General features: G+C 49.9%; 1 protein-coding gene across 2 annotated transcripts in view; it reads left to right on the top strand.

Moving 5' to 3' along the window:
* CHGA (chromogranin A) overlaps positions 1 to 17184 on the top strand; it is a 30141-nt gene extending 12957 nt beyond the window's left edge. For both annotated transcript variants that reach the window (XM_069949336.1, XM_069949337.1), the window contains exons 5-9: positions 6369 to 6437; positions 12502 to 12600; positions 13071 to 13445; positions 15066 to 15457; positions 16633 to 17184. In XM_069949336.1, the coding sequence (XP_069805437.1) occupies positions 6369 to 6437; positions 12502 to 12600; positions 13071 to 13445; positions 15066 to 15457; positions 16633 to 16716 (1019 nt within the window). In that variant the 3' untranslated portion in view covers positions 16717 to 17184. The remainder of the gene's footprint in view (positions 1 to 6368; positions 6438 to 12501; positions 12601 to 13070; positions 13446 to 15065; positions 15458 to 16632) is intronic.
* Positions 17185 to 17778: the final 594 nt, after the last annotated feature.

Genomic DNA, 17778 nt, shown 5'->3' with positions numbered 1-17778 from the left:
ATTAGTAAAAAAGTCCGGCAAACAAACGTGGAATTACAGCGAACGATTAACGATTAACGATAATCTTAGGTTCAGATCTAAATCAATGATCAATGACATTTGAACATGGGTATACGCTTCTCGGTGAGGTATACGGTCACTGTAGGATTTCTCTACCACCTTTTGCCCTTAGGATATGATGCCTTCTAGTCTGGCTGATTATAGTTCATCCAATGCCTCCTGTCCATGTGATCAGTTACCTGAAGCGTCGATGTGGATGGAGGACTGTATGAGCCAGGGAGCCTGGCTCCATGTATGCCGGAAGCTTCTTCCACATCTCCATAATGATACTGATACAATTCCCAGGATCCAGTTACTGTCATCCCTGTAACACCTGATGTCATTAGTGAAGCAGCTCATGTGGAGACCTGAGAGATCAAATCAAATCATACTATCGTGTATAGAAGTCATTATCGAAGAGGTTCTTTATAGAATCAAGGTGCTTCAGTTTGTAGAAGTGGCCTCATTACCTCCTCCTACTGTTTACTGTTCCTTTTATCAGCTTATGAAGCAAGAGCCACCCAGTAGAGGGCAGCTCCCTATATAGAGTACATGGAGTCCCTAACAAACAGGGACCTGGCACTGCTATTAGCAAGGAGCCAGTCAGGATTGCACCCTCCTAGCACAGGGTACTGCCCCCGGGTTACTCACACCAGCACAGAGCATTGCACCTTCATCACCAGCACATGAAGCATTGGGTCCTGGACCTGGGTCTCTAAGCCAAGCCAGCAGGGGGTGCTGCTCCTGGGAGTCACTGCTCCCCAACACCTAGCCAGCATTGGGTATTAACCTGGGTCACTCACACCAAGCCAGCACTGGGTCTGGTAGCACAACAGCAGACAGCACTGGGTTCTGAACCTGGGACTGCAGCACCACATCTGGGAACTCACGGTTTTTACCCCCTGAGCCACAGCTCCTGCTCCCAGAGTCAGCGGAATAAAGGAAAGATGGAGGTCCTGGTCAGAATAAAGGAAGGTTCTAGAAAATGGACCACCCAGGCCACAGGAACAGTCCTATAAGGAGATGTCACAGGATTAGAACCCTGGTCTCCAACATACAGCACAGGCAGGAGACTCAGACCACTGAGCCACAGCTCCTGCTCCCAGAGTCAGTGGGAATAAGGGAAAGATGGAGGTCCTGGTCAGAATAAAGGAAGATTCTAGAAAATGGACCACCCAGGCCACAGAAACAGTCCTATAAGGGGATGTCACAGGATTAGAACCCAGGTCTCCAACATACAGGCAGGCTACTCAGACCACTGAGCCACAGCTCCTGCTCCCAGAATCAGCGGAATAAGGGAAAGATGGAGGTCCTGGTCAGAATAAAGGAAGGTTCTAGAAAATGGACAACCCAGGCCACAGGAACAGTCCTATAAGGAGATGTCACAGGATTAGAACCCTGGTCTCCAACATACAGCACAGGCAGGAGACTCAGACCACCGAGCCACAGCTCCTGCTCCCAGAGACAGTGGGGAATAAGGGAAAGATGGAGGTGCTGGTCAGAATAAAGGAAGGTTTCAGAAAATGGGCAACCCAGGCCACAGGGACAGTCCTATAAGGAGATGTCGCAGGATTAGAACCCTGGTCTCCAACATACAGCACAGGCAGGAGACTCAGACCACTGAGCCACAGCTCCTGCTCCCAGAGTCAGTGGGAATAAGGGAAAGATGGAGGTCCTGGTCAGAATAAAGGAAGGTTCTAGAAAATGGACAACCCAGGCCACAGGATCAATCCTATAAGGAGATGTCACAGGATTAGAACCCTGGTCTCCAACATACAGCATAGCCAGGCTACTCAGACCACTGAGCCACAGCTCCTGCTTCCAGAGACAGTGGGAATAAGGGAAAGATGGAGGTCCTGGTTAGAATAAAGGAAGATTCTAGAAAATGGACGACCCAGGCCACAGGAACAGTCCTATAAGGAGATAACACAGGATTAGAACCCTGGTCTCCAACATACAGCATAGACAGGATACCCAGACCACTGAGCCACAGCTCCCACCCTCACAGTCAGTGGAAATAAGGGAAAGATGGAGGTCCTGGTCCAAAGAAAGGAAAGATTCAGATAAGAGGCAACTCAGGATTAGAACCCAGGGTCCCCAGTACATGGTCTGACACCGAACCCTCCAGGCCACAGAAACACAGAATGAAGAGGAAGATCTGTCAGATTATAAAGGAAATTTACTCTTTTCCTGTACGATGTATAGAGCTGCCACCACACCAGCTCTCTTATATAGAGTCCCTAACAAACAGGGACCTGGCACTGCTATTAGCAAGGAAGCAGCAGTGGAGATCACACCTGGGTCCCTTATACCAGGGCCAGCACTGAGGATCAGCCATGGAGTCCAATACATGAAGCTTTGGGTACTGGGTCTCCATGCCAAGCCAGCAAGGGGTGCTGTATCCATCACTAACACCTATAGCCAGCATTGGGTGGTAACTCACTCACACCAAGCCAGTATTGTACCATGGAGGCCGACACCTATAGCCAGCACTGGGGACTGAACCCAGGTCATCATGGTTCTTACCCCCCTGAGCTACAGCTGCTACTCTGAGATCTAAGGTCTGAAGAAAGGAAAGTTTCTGAAAACAGGATTAGAACCCAGAGCCCCAACCCTCCAGGCCACAGCAGCATCTGACCTGTACCCAAGTGATAGCTCCTATGTATAACAGTGTACAATGTATTGCTATTATCATGGATCAAGCTCCCAACCAAGGACCATAGGCTAATGTTGGTGAGGAGCCAGCCCGAAGGTGTGATCCTGCATCATAGCTGGAGCCAATGGGTGTGATCCTGCATCATAGCTGGAGCCAATGGGTGTGATCCTGCATCATAGCTGGAGCCCCTGGGTGTGATCCTGCATCATAGCTGGAGCCCCTGGGTGTGATCCCGCATCATAGCTGGAGCCCCTGGGTGTGATCCTGCATCATAGCTGGAGCCCCTGGGTGTGATCCTGCATCATAGCTGGAGCCCCTGGGTGTGATCCTGCATCATAGCTGGAGCCCCTGGGTGTGATCCTGCATCATAGCTGGAGCCAATGGGTGTGATCCTGCATCATAGCTGGAGCCCCTGGGTGTGATCCTGCATCATAGCTGGAGCCAATGGGTGTGATCCTGCATCATAGCTGGAGCCCCTGGGTGTGATCCTGCATCATAGCTGGAGCCCCTGGGTGTGATCCTGCATCATAGCTGGAGCCAATGGGTGTGATCCTGCATCATAGCTGGAGCCAATGGGTGTGATCCTGCATCATAGCTGGAGCCCCTGGGTGTGATCCTGCATCATAGCTGGAGCCCCTGGGTGTGATCCTGCATCATAGCTGGAGCCAATGGGTGTGATCCTGCATCATAGCTGGAGCCCCTGGGTGTGATCCTGCATCATAGCTGGAGCCCCTGGGTGTGATCCTGCATCATAGCTGGAGCCAATGGGTGTGATCCTGCATCATAGCTGGAGCCCCTGGGTGTGATCCTGCATCATAGCTGGAGCCAATGGGTGTGATCCTGCATCATAGCTGGAGCCAATGGGTGTGATCCTGCATCATAGCTGGAGCCCCTGGGTGTGATCCTGCATCATAGCTGGAGCCCCTGGGTGTGATCCTGCATCATAGCTGGAGCCAATGGGTGTGATCCTGCATCATAGCTGGAGCCCCTGGGTGTGATCCTGCATCATAGCTGGAGCCCCTGGGTGTGATCCTGCATCATAGCTGGAGCCAATGGGGGATAGAGGAGCTGAAGGACATTCATAGTCAGAAGGATCAGATTACTCTGTAACATAATGGGAAGCAGGATTTGAACCCTGGTCCCTCACATATAATGCAGAGAACATATACTACAGGGCGGAGGGTCAGTGATACTTCAGTATCATCACTTAGGGTCCTATCACACGGAGTGATTTTTAACGATTAATGATAAACGATCACAAACGAGATTGTTTACCGTTAACCTAAAATTGTTCACCACATTAGTGAAAGAGATACCACTCATAGAGCGCTGAGCCCCGCCTCCTGTGACATCATAGGATGATGCGTTGTCACAGAAGAGAGGGAGGAGCCATGTGACAGATCTATCCCGACAATCCACAGGCTGTAGTGATGGCAGCACTATCGGTGATAACTCTGTCCTAGTAACGTACATGTCTGTATTTAAATACAACTTCCTGATACCGGAGCACCCCTTTAATGTGTATGGCCGGCCTAGAGCGGAGCTGCCGTCAGTATATACACTACTGTTCAAAAGTTTAGGGTCCCCCAAACAATTGTGTTTTCCATGAAAAGTCGCACTTCTTCACCCCCAGACGTTGTGAAATGAATAGAAAATAGAGACAAGACATTGACAAGGTTAGAAATAATGATTTGTATGTGAAATAACATTGTTCTTCCATCACACTTTGCTTCCGTCCCAGAATCCTCCTTTTGCAGCAATTCCAGCATTGCCCACCTTTGGCATTCTAGCTATTAATCTGTTGGGGTAAGCTGGAGAAATTGCCCCCCACGCTTCTAGAAGCAGCTCCCACAAGTTGGATTGGTTGGATGGGCACTTCTGGCGTACCATACGGTCCAGCTGCTCCCACAATGGGGTGGTGATCTGGTGACTGCGCTGGCCACTCCATTACCTAGGATAGAATACCAGCTGCTGCTTCTGCTGGAAATAGTTCTTGCACAATTTGGAGGTGTGTTTAGGGTCATTGTCCTGTTGTAGGATGAAATTGGCTCCAACCAAGCGCTGCCCACTGGGTATGGCATGGCGGTGCAGAGTGATGGCCTTCCTTATTCACAATCCCTTTTACCCTGTACAAATCTCCCACCTTACCAGCACCAACCCCAGACCATCACATGACCTCCACCATGTATAACAGATGGCGTCAGGCATTCTTCCAGCATCTTCTCATTTCTTCTGCGTCTCACAAACCTTCTTCTTTGTGATCCAAACACCTCAAACTTGGATTCATCCGTCCACAACACTTTTTTCCAGTCTTCCTCTGTCCAATGTCTGTGTTCTTTTGCCCATCTTACTCTTTTTCTTTTATTGGCCAGTCTCAGATATGGCTTTTTCTTTGCCACTCTGCCCTGAAGGCCAAAATCCCGCAGCCGCCTCTTCACTGTAGATGGTGACACTGGTGTTTTACTATGTAATGAAGATGCCAGTTGGGGACCTGTGAGGCGTCTGTTTCTCACACTAGAGACTCTAATGTGCTTATCTTCTTGCTTAGTTGTGCAACTTCTTTTTCTACTCTGGTTAGAGCCTGTTTGTGCTGTCCTCTGAAGGGAGTAGTACACACCGTTGTAGGAAATCTTCAATTTCTTAGCAATTTCTCGCATGGAATAGCCTTCATTTCTAAGAACAAGAATAGACTGTCGAGTTTCAGATGAAAGTTCTCTTTTTCTGGCCATTTTGAGCGTTTAATTGACCCCACAAATGTGATGCTCCAGAAACACAATCTGCTCAAAGGAAGGTCAGTTTTGTAGCTTCTGTAACGAGCTAGACTGTTTTCAGATGTGTGAACATGATTGCACAAGGGTTTTCTAATCATCAATTATCCTTCTGAGCCAATGAGCAAACACATTGTACCATTAGAAGACTGGAGTGATAGTTGCTGGAAATGGGCCTCTATACACACACGTAGATATTGCACCAAACACCAGACATTTGCAGCTAGAATAGTCAGTTACCACATTAGCAATGTATAGAGTGACCCTGTCCCCCCCTTTGTGCATTCTGACATCTCTACACAGGTGTAAAGGGTAAATTTAGCGTTTTTCATGCCTTATTTCATATCATACATCATGGTGTTTGTTCAAGTAAAAAGTGTCCTTTTATCTACTGCAGATTGTATTAGGTGGGCGTGGCCTCGCTGCATTAGCGCCACTTAGCCCCGCCCACAACGGCACAGTTTGCCCCGCCCCCTCATCAGCCATTGGAAAGGCTGGCCGAAAGGTCTAGACCCCACCCCCTTTACGCCAGCCAACCAATGGGTGTCAAGGGGGCGGGGCCAACGGCTCACGCCCCCTTAATACAATCTGCAGTTGATAAAAGGAGACTTGCACCATGACGTATGATATAAAATAAGGTATGAAAACCGCTACATTTACCCTTTACACCTGAGTAGAGAAGTCAGAATGCACAAAGGGGGGGACAGGGGCACTTTAAAGTCAGGACTAGTTTAAAGTTATCTTCATTAAAAAGTACAGCGCTTTTCCTTCAAAAATAAGGACATTTCATTGTGACCCCAAACTTTTGATTGGTAGTGTATATACTCTGTATACAGCCGTCACCTCGCTGATTGTTCTATAGAAACGTCACCAGATTCTCATTCTCTGGATGTGATTTCTTCTAGATGAAAGGATCATCTCCATCCTGCGGCATCAGAACCTGCTGAAGGAGCTCCAGGACCTCGCAGCTCAAGGTAAGGGGGGACCCCCCATAGAATGGCTGATATGGAGCGGGGGCGTCACAGTGTGTCAGCTGGATATCAGTCATCATGTCCGGTGATATGGAGCGGGGGCGTCACAGTGTGTCAGCTGGATATTACACATCATGTCCGGTGATATGGAGCGGGGTCGTCACAGTGTGTCAGCTGGATATCAGTCATCATGTCCGGTGATATGGAGCGGGGTCGTCACAGTGTGTCAGCTGGGTATCAGTCACCATGTGCGGTGATATGGAGCGGGGGCGTCACAATGTGTCAGCTGGATATCAGTCATCATGTCCGGTGATATGGAGCGGGGTCGTCACAGTGTGTCAGCTGGATATCAGTCATCATGTCCGGTGATATGGAGCGGGGTCGTCACAGTGTGTCAGCTGGGTATCAGTCATCATGTCCGGTGATATGGAGCGGGGTCGTCACAGTGTGTCAGCTGGATATCAGTCATCATGTCCGGTGATATGGAGCGGGGTCGTCACAGTGTGTCAGCTGGGTATCAGTCATCATGTCCGGTGATATGGAGCGGGGTCGTCACAGTGTGTCAGCTGGGTATCAGTCATCATGTCCGGTGATATGGAGCGGGGGCGTCACAGTGTGTCAGCTGGGTATCAGTCACCATGTGCGGTGATATGGAGCGGGGTCGTCACAGTGTGTCAGCTGGGTATCAGTCACCATGTCCGGTGATATGGAGCGGGGTTGTCACAGTGTGTCAGCTGGATATCAGTCATCATGTCCGGTGATATGGAGCGGGGGCGTCACAGTGTGTCAGCTGGATATCAGTCACCATGTCCGGTGATATGGAGCGGGGTCGTCACAGTGTGTCAGCTGGGTATCAGTCATCATGTGCGGTGATATGGAGCGGGGTCGTCACAGTGTGTCAGCTGGGTATCAGTCACCATGTGCGGTGATATGGAGCGGGGTCGTCACAGTGTGTCAGCTGGGTATCAGTCATCATGTCCGGTGATATGGAGCGGGGGCGTCACAGTGTGTCAGCTGGGTATCAGTCACCATGTGCGGTGATATGGAGCGGGGTTGTCACAGTGTGTCAGCTGGATATCACACATCATGTCCGGTGATATGGAGCGGGGTCGTCACAGTGTGTCAGCTGGATATCAGTCATCATGTCCGGTGATATGGAGCGGGGTCGTCACAGTGTGTCAGCTGGATATCAGTCATCATGTCCAGTGATATGGAGCGGGGTCGTCACAGTGTGTCAGCTGGATATCAGTCATGTCCGGTGATATGGAGCGGGGTCGTCACAGTGTGTCAGCTGGATATCAGTCATCATGTCCGGTGATATGGAGCAGGGTCGTCACAGTGTGTCAGCTGGATATCAGTCATCATGTCCGGTGATATGGAGCGGGGTCGTCACAGTGTGTCAGCTGGATATCAGTCACCATGTCCGGTGATATGGAGCGGGGTCGTCACAGTGTGTCAGCTGGATATCACACATCATGTCCGGTGATATGGAGCGGGGGCGTCACAGTGTGTCAGCTGGGTATCAGTCATCATGTCCGGTGATATGGAGCGGGGTTGTCACAGTGTGTCAGCTGGGTATCAGTCATCATGTCCGGTGATATGGAGCGGAGTCGTCACAGTGTGTCAGCTGGATATCACACATCATGTCCGGTGATATGGAGCGGGGTCGTCACAGTGTGTCAGCTGGGTATCAGTCATCATGTCCGGTGATATGGAGCGGGGTCGTCACAGTGTGTCAGCTGGATATCACACATCATGTCCGGTGATATGGAGCGGGGGCGTCACAGTGTGTCAGCTGGGTATCAGTCATCATGTCCGGTGATATGGAGCGGGGTCGTCACAGTGTGTCAGCTGGATATCAGTCATGTCCGGTGATATGGAGCGGGGTCGTCACAGTGTGTCAGCTGGGTATCAGTCACCATGTCCGGTGATATGGAGCGGGGTCGTCACAGTGTGTCAGCTGGATATCACACATCATGTCCGGTGATATGGAGCGGGGTCGTCACAGTGTGTCAGCTGGATATCAGTCATCATGTCCAGTGATATGGAGCGGGGTCGTCACAGTGTGTCAGCTGGATATCACACATCATGTCCGGTGATATGGAGCGGGGGCGTCACAGTGTGTCAGCTGGATATCAGTCACCATGTCCGGTGATATGGAGCGGGGGCGTCACAGTGTGTCAGCTGGGTATCAGTCATCATGTCCGGTGATATGGAGCGGGGTTGTCACAGTGTGTCAGCTGGATATCAGTCATCATGTCCGGTGATATGGAGCGGAGTCGTCACAGTGTGTCAGCTGGATATCACACATCATGTCCGGTGATATGGAGCGGGGTCGTCACAGTGTGTCAGCTGGGTATCAGTCATCATGTCCGGTGATATGGAGCGGGGTCGTCACAGTGTGTCAGCTGGGTATCAGTCATCATGTCCGGTGATATGGAGCGGGGTCGTCACAGTGTGTCAGCTGGATATCAGTCATCATGTCCGGTGATATGGAGCGGGGTTGTCACAGTGTGTCAGCTGGATATCACACATCATGTCCGGTGATATGGAGCGGGGTCGTCACAGTGTGTCAGCTGGATATCAGTCATCATGTCCGGTGATATGGAGCGGGGTCGTCACAGTGTGTCAGCTGGATATCAGTCATCATGTCCGGTGATATGGAGCGGGGTCGTCACAGTGTGTCAGCTGGATATCAGTCATCATGTCCGGTGATATGGAGCGGGGTCGTCACAGTGTGTCAGCTGGATATCAGTCATCATGTCCAGTGATATGGAGCGGGGTCGTCACAGTGTGTCAGCTGGATATCAGTCATGTCCGGTGATATGGAGCGGGGTCGTCACAGTGTGTCAGCTGGATATCAGTCATCATGTCCGGTGATATGGAGCAGGGTCGTCACAGTGTGTCAGCTGGATATCAGTCATCATGTCCGGTGATATGGAGCGGGGTCGTCACAGTGTGTCAGCTGGATATCAGTCACCATGTCCAGTGATATGGAGCGGGGTCGTCACAGTGTGTCAGCTGGATATCACACATCATGTCCGGTGATATGGAGCGGGGGCGTCACAGTGTGTCAGCTGGATATCAGTCATCATGTCCGGTGATATGGAGCGGGGTTGTCACAGTGTGTCAGCTGGATATCAGTCATCATGTCCGGTGATATGGAGCGGAGTCGTCACAGTGTGTCAGCTGGATATCACACATCATGTCCGGTGATATGGAGCGGGGTCGTCACAGTGTGTCAGCTGGGTATCAGTCATCATGTCCGGTGATATGGAGCGGGGTCGTCACAGTGTGTCAGCTGGGTATCAGTCATCATGTCCGGTGATATGGAGCGGGGGCGTCACAGTGTGTCAGCTGGATATCACACATCATGTCCGGTGATATGGAGCGGGGTCGTCACAGTGTGTCAGCTGGATATCAGTCATCATGTCCGGTGATATGGAGCGGAGTCGTCACAGTGTGTCAGCTGGATATCAGTCATCATGTGCGGTGATATGGAGCGGGGGCGTCACAGTGTGTCAGCTGGATATCACACATCATGTCCGGTGATATGGAGCGGGGTCGTCACAGTGTGTCAGCTGGATATCAGTCATCATGTCCGGTGATATGGAGCGGGGTCGTCACAGTGTGTCAGCTGGATATCAGTCACCATGTCCAGTGATATGGAGCGGGGTCGTCACAGTGTGTCAGCTGGATATCACACATCATGTCCGGTGATATGGAGCGGGGTCGTCACAGTGTGTCAGCTGGATATCAGTCATCATGTCCGGTGATATGGAGCGGGGTCGTCACAGTGTGTCAGCTGGATATCAGTCACCATGTGCGGTGATATGGAGCGGGGTCATCACAGTGTGTCAGCTGGATATCACACATCATGTCCGGTGATATGGAGCGGGGTCGTCACAGTGTGTCAGCTGGATATCAGTTATCATGTCCGGTGATATGGAGCGGGGTCGTCACAGTGTGTCAGCTGGATATCACACATCATGTCCGGTGATATGGAGCGGGGTCGTCACAGTGTGTCAGCTGGATATCACACATCATGTCCGGTGATATGGAGCGGGGTCGTCACAGTGTGTCAGCTGGATATCAGTCATCATGTGCGGTGATATGGAGCGGGGTCGTCACAGTGTGTCAGCTGGATATCAGTCATCATGTCCGGTGATATGGAGCGGGGTCGTCACAGTGTGTCAGCTGAGTATCAGTCACTCCTGATCAGCAGCAGAGATCAGAGGATGTAGACCTGACAGGTGTATAGGGGTGAGGGGTCTCCAGGCGGCCATTGACCTGGGTGTGAGGGCGATCTCTCTAGCTCCATGATGCGATGCTGCGGGTTAGTATACAGTACAGCATCCCTGGTCGGTGTAATCCCGGCGGCCGGCAGACACCGGGGCATTCACCATAGAGATGGAGGTGCTAATAATAGGCGCATCATCTGCTGTAAGAGGGAGACGTCTCCATCAGCCCCTCCCCCACCATTACCGCTCCCTGAGGAATACAGCTCTGCAGCACTCAATGTTACTTACAGCCAGGAGTCTAATAGTGATCGGGTGGTGAAGCTACAAACCCTGCACTAAGCCCAGGGGGCGGGGCTGTGACTACCTCTCTATACACGATATACAGGGGGCGGGGCTGTGACTACCTCTCTATACACATGATATACAGAGGGCGGGGCTGTGACTACCTCTCTATACACATATACAGGGGGCGGGGCTGTGACTACCTCTCTATACACAGGATATACAGGGGGCGGGGCTGTGACTACCTCTCTATACACATGATATACAGAGGGCGGGGCTGTGACTACCTCTCTATACACATATACAGGGGGCGGGGCTGTGACTACCTCTCTATACACAGGATATACAGAGGGCGGGGCTGTGACTACCTTCCTATACACATATACAGGGGGCGGGGCTGTAACTACCTCTCTATACACAAAATATCCAGGGGGCGGGGCTGTGACTACCTCTCTATACACATGATATACAGGGGGCGGGGCTGTGACTCCCTCTCTATACACAGGATATACAGGGGGCGGGGCTGTGACTATCTATATACACATGATATACAGGGGGCGGGGCTGTGACTACCTCTCTATACATATGATATACAGGGGGCGGGCTGTGACTACCTCTCTATAAACATGATATACAGGGGGCGGACTGTGACTACCTCTCTATGCACATGATATACAGGGGGCGGGGCTGTGACTATCTCTATATACACATGATATACAGGGGGCGGGGCTGTGACTATCTCTATATACACATGATATACAGGGGGCGGGGCTGTGACTACCTCTCTATACACATGATATACAGGGGGCGGGGCTGTGACTACATCTGTATACACATGATATACAGGGGGCGGGGCTGTGACTACCTCTCTATACATGATATACAGGGGGCGGGGCTGTGACTACCTCTCTATACATATGATATACAGGGGGCGGGGCTGTGACTACCTCTCTATACATGATATACAGGGGGCGGGGCTGTGACTACCTCTCTAAACACAGGATACACAGGCTGGGTGTCATTAGTAATAGATGAATAGCTGTTCCTGTAGTATAAGGTGTGTGGTCTCATGTCTGATCACATGATGTCCGAGAGGTAGTCACAGCCCCTCCCCCTGTATGGTATAAAGTATTGATATTGTCTTTTCCAAGGTCTGAATTTTAAAGGGCTTATCCATGACTAGTTAAACAAAGCTGCCGCAAATCTACACCTGGAAGATAGCAGCTATGTTTTTCTAACTCTGGACAAGCCCTCTAACAGGTTATGGTTCATTTTCAGTGATCAAGGATCAATGCCTGTAAAGTGTGAGATTAGAAACATAGAACAGCGCCTCACCCGTCACAGGTTGTGTGTGGTACTGCAGCGTGGATCCATTGGCTTCAGCCGCAGTACCACACACAACCCATGGACAGGAGTGGCGCTGTTTTACAAATAAATGCAGCAGGTGCTTCTTCTTGAACAATCCCTTTAAATGTAATGTGTGCTGTCCTCTGGTTGGATGATGTGTGTGACTGATCCCTTTCATCTGCTGCTCTCCCGTCCAGGAGCCATAGAGAGAATCCAGAAGCAGAAAAAGAATGGCGGCTTTGGGGAGGAGCTATCCGGCGTCCTGGAGAAGCAGAGCAATAAGCCCCTCCCCTCCGGTGAGTGTGCCGGTGACTCCGCGCTCTCATAACCTTGAGGTTCCTCGAAGTCCGGAATCTACTGTTCGTGTTGATGTCAGACGCTGTACAGCTAATCCCCGGCTCATCACACATAATCCGCTCAGCACGACTTCATCTTGTTACAGTGTGAACCCCCTGACATTCACCTACAGTCCATGGACAGGGGACACACGCCGAGCATTGTGGGAGCTTACAGGAGATCAATGTCCTGGTTACTTTATTCCAGAACAGCGCCATCCCTGTCCAGAGGTTGTGTCTGGTATTGCAGCTCAATGCTATTCAAGTAAATAGGTCTATGCTGCAGTACCACACCCAACCTGTGGCCTACGGTGGCGCTCTTCTTGTATTGCTAGCACTGGATGACAGGATAGAAGTGTTAAATGTTATGTCCCAATCTATGATCAATGAATCATTCACCCCCTTTACTTCCTTCTCTCCCAATGATACAGACAAGTCTCAGGCGTCTCCTCCTCCCGGAAAATCTTCAGAAAGAGAAGAAGAGAAGAGACCATCTGAGCAGGAGGAGGAGGAAGAAGAAGAGAGGAAGAAGAGCTCCGAGCGCCCCGAGGAAGACGACAGCAACGAGGAACTGGAGAGCAACGAGATCAGCAAGAGGGACGAGACGTCCGAGGACGAGGAGATCGACAACCGTATCACCGACGAGATCAACGACATGGAGCTGCCCAAAGACAACCAAGAGGGCCGCACCTCCGAGGAGAAGGAGAGCGTCAGCAAGAAGGAGAGCGACCACCCCGACCAGGAAAACCGCAAACAAGACAGCAACGAGACCGACAACGAGGAGGACGACACCCAGCGGGAAGACAGTGAGTAACCCTCATCATCCCTATATACCCTCATCATCCCTATATACCCTCATCATCACTATATACCCTCATCATCCCTACATATACCCTCATCATCACTATATATACCCTCATCATCACTATACATACCCTCATCATCACTATATACCCTCATCATCCCTATATATACCCTCATCATCACTATACATACCCTCATCATCACTATACATACCCTCATCATCCCTATATACCCTCATCATCACTATATACCCTCATCATCACTATATACCCTCATCATCACTATACATACCCTCATCATCACTATATACCCTCATCATCACTATATACCCTCATCATCACTATACATACCCTCATCATCACTATATACCCTCATCATCACTATATACCCTCATCATCACTATACATACCCTCATCATCACTATACATACCCTCATCATCACTATATACCCTCATCATCACTATATATACCCTCATCATCACTATATACCCTCATCATCACTATATATACCCTCATCATCCCTACATATACCCTCATCATCACTATATATACCCTCATCATCACTATATACCCTCATCATCACTATATATACCCTTATCATCCCTATATATACCCTCATCATCACTATATATACCCTCATCATCACTATATACCCTCATCACCCCTATATACCCTCATCATCCCTATATACCCTCATCATCCCTATATATACCCTCATCATCACTATATACCCTCATCATCCCTATATATCCTCATCATCCCTATATATACCCTCATCATCACTATATACCCTCATCATCACTATATACCCTCATCATCCCTATATATACCCTCATCATCACTATATACCCTCATCATCCTTATATACCGTCATCATCCTTATATACCGTCATCATCACTATATACCCTCATCATCGCTATATATACCTCCATATACCATCTCCATCACTATATACACTGTACTCTAGTCCTGTGTACGCTCAGGTGTCATGAGACTCTGTCAGCAGGGTTATGGTGTCCTATCTCAGGGTAGTATAAGCCAGTGACAGAGAAGCTGAGCAGGATGATGGATCACTTACATTGCTCTGTGCAGCTGATCCAGAGATCTCCTCCTGAATAACATGTAAGTAGTCCTCTCCATTATGTGCATGAGCTCAGTAGTCCTGGATATTCATGAGCAGCAGAAACCTCCGCCCACCCGCTGCTGATTGGCAGTTATCTATCCATGGTGTGTATAGACAGTCACCTGTCACTCAGCAGCTGGGGGAGGGGTGGGGCAAGAATCCTATTCTCCTGCATATTAGGAGAACTGCTGCACAGAATGATGTAGGTAATACACCGATCTGTTCAGCATTTCTGTCACTAGTTTATGCCGCCCTCATGTAAGGCCACATACACCTAGTGACAGATTCCCTTAAAGCTTCATAGCTCAGATCTTTCACTGTCATGTTTTCCTGCACATATTGTCCCCATGGCTGCACTGACCAGACCTGATATAGTTTTCCATCTCCCAGAATGCAATGCAGCAGATTCTGGCCATTACCCCAACACCTAGAGGGCAGCAGTGAGCCGGGAGGCCGCATGATGATAACATGGAGATCTGCTCCCTTCTTCTTCTTTAGACTCCATGAGGATTCCTGAAGACTTGAACAAAGAGTCCACGTCCGACCCCGAGCACAGCAAGGAAGCCAAGCAGGACGAGGACGCCATTGACTGCGCCGAGGAGAACGCCGCGAGCGATGACGATGCCTCAAAAGACCTGGAAGACTCCAAGAGATGGAACAAGATGGACGAGCTCGCCAAGGAGCTGAGAGCCAAGAAGTGCGCAGCGAGAAGCAGCGAGGATAGCCCCGACCAGTCCATGAAGATCCCGCCCAAGCAGCCCAATGACCTGAGCAGCCACCAGGAGCCGCAGCCATGGCAGCGGGAGGACAGCAGCGAAACGGAGGCACCAATCCTAAAGAGGGCAGAAGAGAGGAAGGAAGAGGAGGGCAGCGCAAACAGGAAGACCGAGGTATCACAAAGTGCAGAACCTTCAGCTCCGAACACGTAATCTGAGTCAGATGGGAAACAGCGCCACCCCTGCCCTCAGGTTGTGTGCAGTATTACAAGTCGCCTCCAGTCACTGAGCTGCAATACTGCACACAAACTGAGGACAAAAGTGGCGCTGGTCCTAAAGGAAAGCAGCTAGAAGGTCTTCTAATAGTGCCCGCCCCTTTTAAAGGGGTCGTCCACAATTTATCATTTACATGTAGTGATCTATAATTGGTTTTGACTATTAATAAGGGGTAGAAGACAGCTAAAGCCTTCCGCTCACCAGCGCTGAAACTGGACAGACGTGGGGTGGGCGGAGCTAAGTCACGATCATAGTTATACAGAGTCTCCACCATACTGGAGATACTGGGCAGCTTTATGACATGGTGTGCGGACGTAGTTATGTCAAACCTTAGCCCCGCCCACCCCATGTCTCAGAGGGCTCCCTGGGATCTAAGAAAGCAGAAGGCTTCAGCAGTCTTCTACTCACCCCGGTAATCTGCAGTTGTCAAGTCTACCACTAGATGTCAGTATCACAAACCTGGTAAGACACTGAGCTCTCACTTTACAGCTCGCTGTGAACAGGTCAGCAATATTTCTGCAGGAGGAGGATGAAACCATAGACAGAGGGTAACAATGGCGGAGAGTTCCCGTATGAGGGTTGTAGTATAAGAGGTGCCTGGTGATTTATAAGCAAGGGTAATATAGTGAGCAGCTGTTATAATATATAACTCGTATACAGATGTAGCAGAGTGTAACGTTGGTAAAACGCAGCGTGATATCACAAGATGTGATTCCCATCATACTTGGATGGTCAAAGCATGATGGGAATTGTAGTTTTGCATCAGCTGGAGGGCCGACGGTTCCGTATCCCTGGTCTAAAGAATGAGATGACAAACTCCGCTCTGCTACACTCAGAGACTAGAGGAAGGTTCATCAATGTCCTCCTAGCGTGACCGCCATGATGGGAAGGGGAGCTCTGGAGCAGCTGGAGGGTCGGGGGTTTGGCCGCCCTGGTCTCGGCCTTCTGTCTGATACTAGATCCATGGAAATGGGGGGGTGCAGCTTCTACTCCCAGCATGCTTTGCAGCACTCTCCCTAAGCCCTCAAGCCTAAAAAGTTGTACTCTTTTTTTTTTTTTTTTTTTTGTTGCAGGACCAAGAACTGGAGAGTTTGGCCGCCATCGAGGCAGAACTGGAGAACGTCGCCCACAAGCTGCATGACCTGAGGAGGGGGTGAAGACCCCGCGGAGACAACAAAAGAAAAAAAAAAAAAAGTTGCAAAAAATAATTATTTGCCATCGCACCTTCTATATTTGTTTTCCAGCTTAACCCCATGACTGCTGGAAACAATTTATGGCAACTTCTAGCGGCAGCCGTGGGGTTAAACGTTCTGTAGTTCTATCACAACTGTCCTGTAGTGAAGCTAAGGCGGCTGCCGCCGGACCGGGCTGGGGGGGGGGGGATGTGCCCTTTGGTGGGCGGAGCTCATGGCCTCTGGGGCGGAGCGTGCAGGGGTTGCGGGCCTCTGTCCTCACCCTGTGTTTCTTCGGACGTTCTAGGCTCTGTAGTGTCACTTTTCACTCTTTTTGTTAGATGAACATATTGCAATAACTTGTTACTTTTTGATTACAATCGGGAGCGGACGCTTCTGTACGAAAAATGAGAAAAAATTACAGGGAAATAAAATGGTGGATTTTTTCCTTTATGGGTTTTATTTCTTTCTCTGTTACAAAGCTCCAAAGCCCCTGCCTAGACTGCTTAAATGACTTGTGTCTGTGGTCACCACTAGGGGGAGCCGGCTGTATACAGATTGTACAGCAAAATCAATAGGAAAACAGTATGCAGTACATGCTGCCTAATGATGGCTGTCCGAGCTACAAAGGACTTATCAGCTGCTGTATGTCCTGCAGGAAGTGGTGTATTCTCTCCAGTCTGACACATTGCTCTCTGCTGCCACCTCTGTCCATGTCAGGAACTGTCCAGAGCAGCAGCAAATCCTCTTAGAAAATCTCTCCTGCTCTGGACAGTTCCTGACATGGACAGAGGTGGCAGCAGAGAGCACTGTGTCACATGGGGGAGAGAATATGTCACTTCCTGCAGGACATACAGCAGCTGATAAGTACTGGAAGACTGGAGATTTTTAAATGGAAGTAAATTACAAATCTATATAACTTTCTGACACCAGTTTAAAAGAAGATGATTCTTGCTGGAGTGCCCTTTTAAGAGGTGGATATTGTGATCTATGATGGTCTGAAGGTCCAAGACAGAACCCATCTTGTGTATAGAGAGGTAGTCACAG

This window comes from Dendropsophus ebraccatus, chromosome 13, assembly GCF_027789765.1.
Source record: "Dendropsophus ebraccatus isolate aDenEbr1 chromosome 13, aDenEbr1.pat, whole genome shotgun sequence".
Lineage (NCBI taxonomy): Eukaryota > Metazoa > Chordata > Amphibia > Anura > Hylidae > Dendropsophus > Dendropsophus ebraccatus.
The sequence above is the reverse complement of the archived record's forward strand: the minus strand, read 5'-3'. Positions and strand labels throughout refer to the sequence as shown.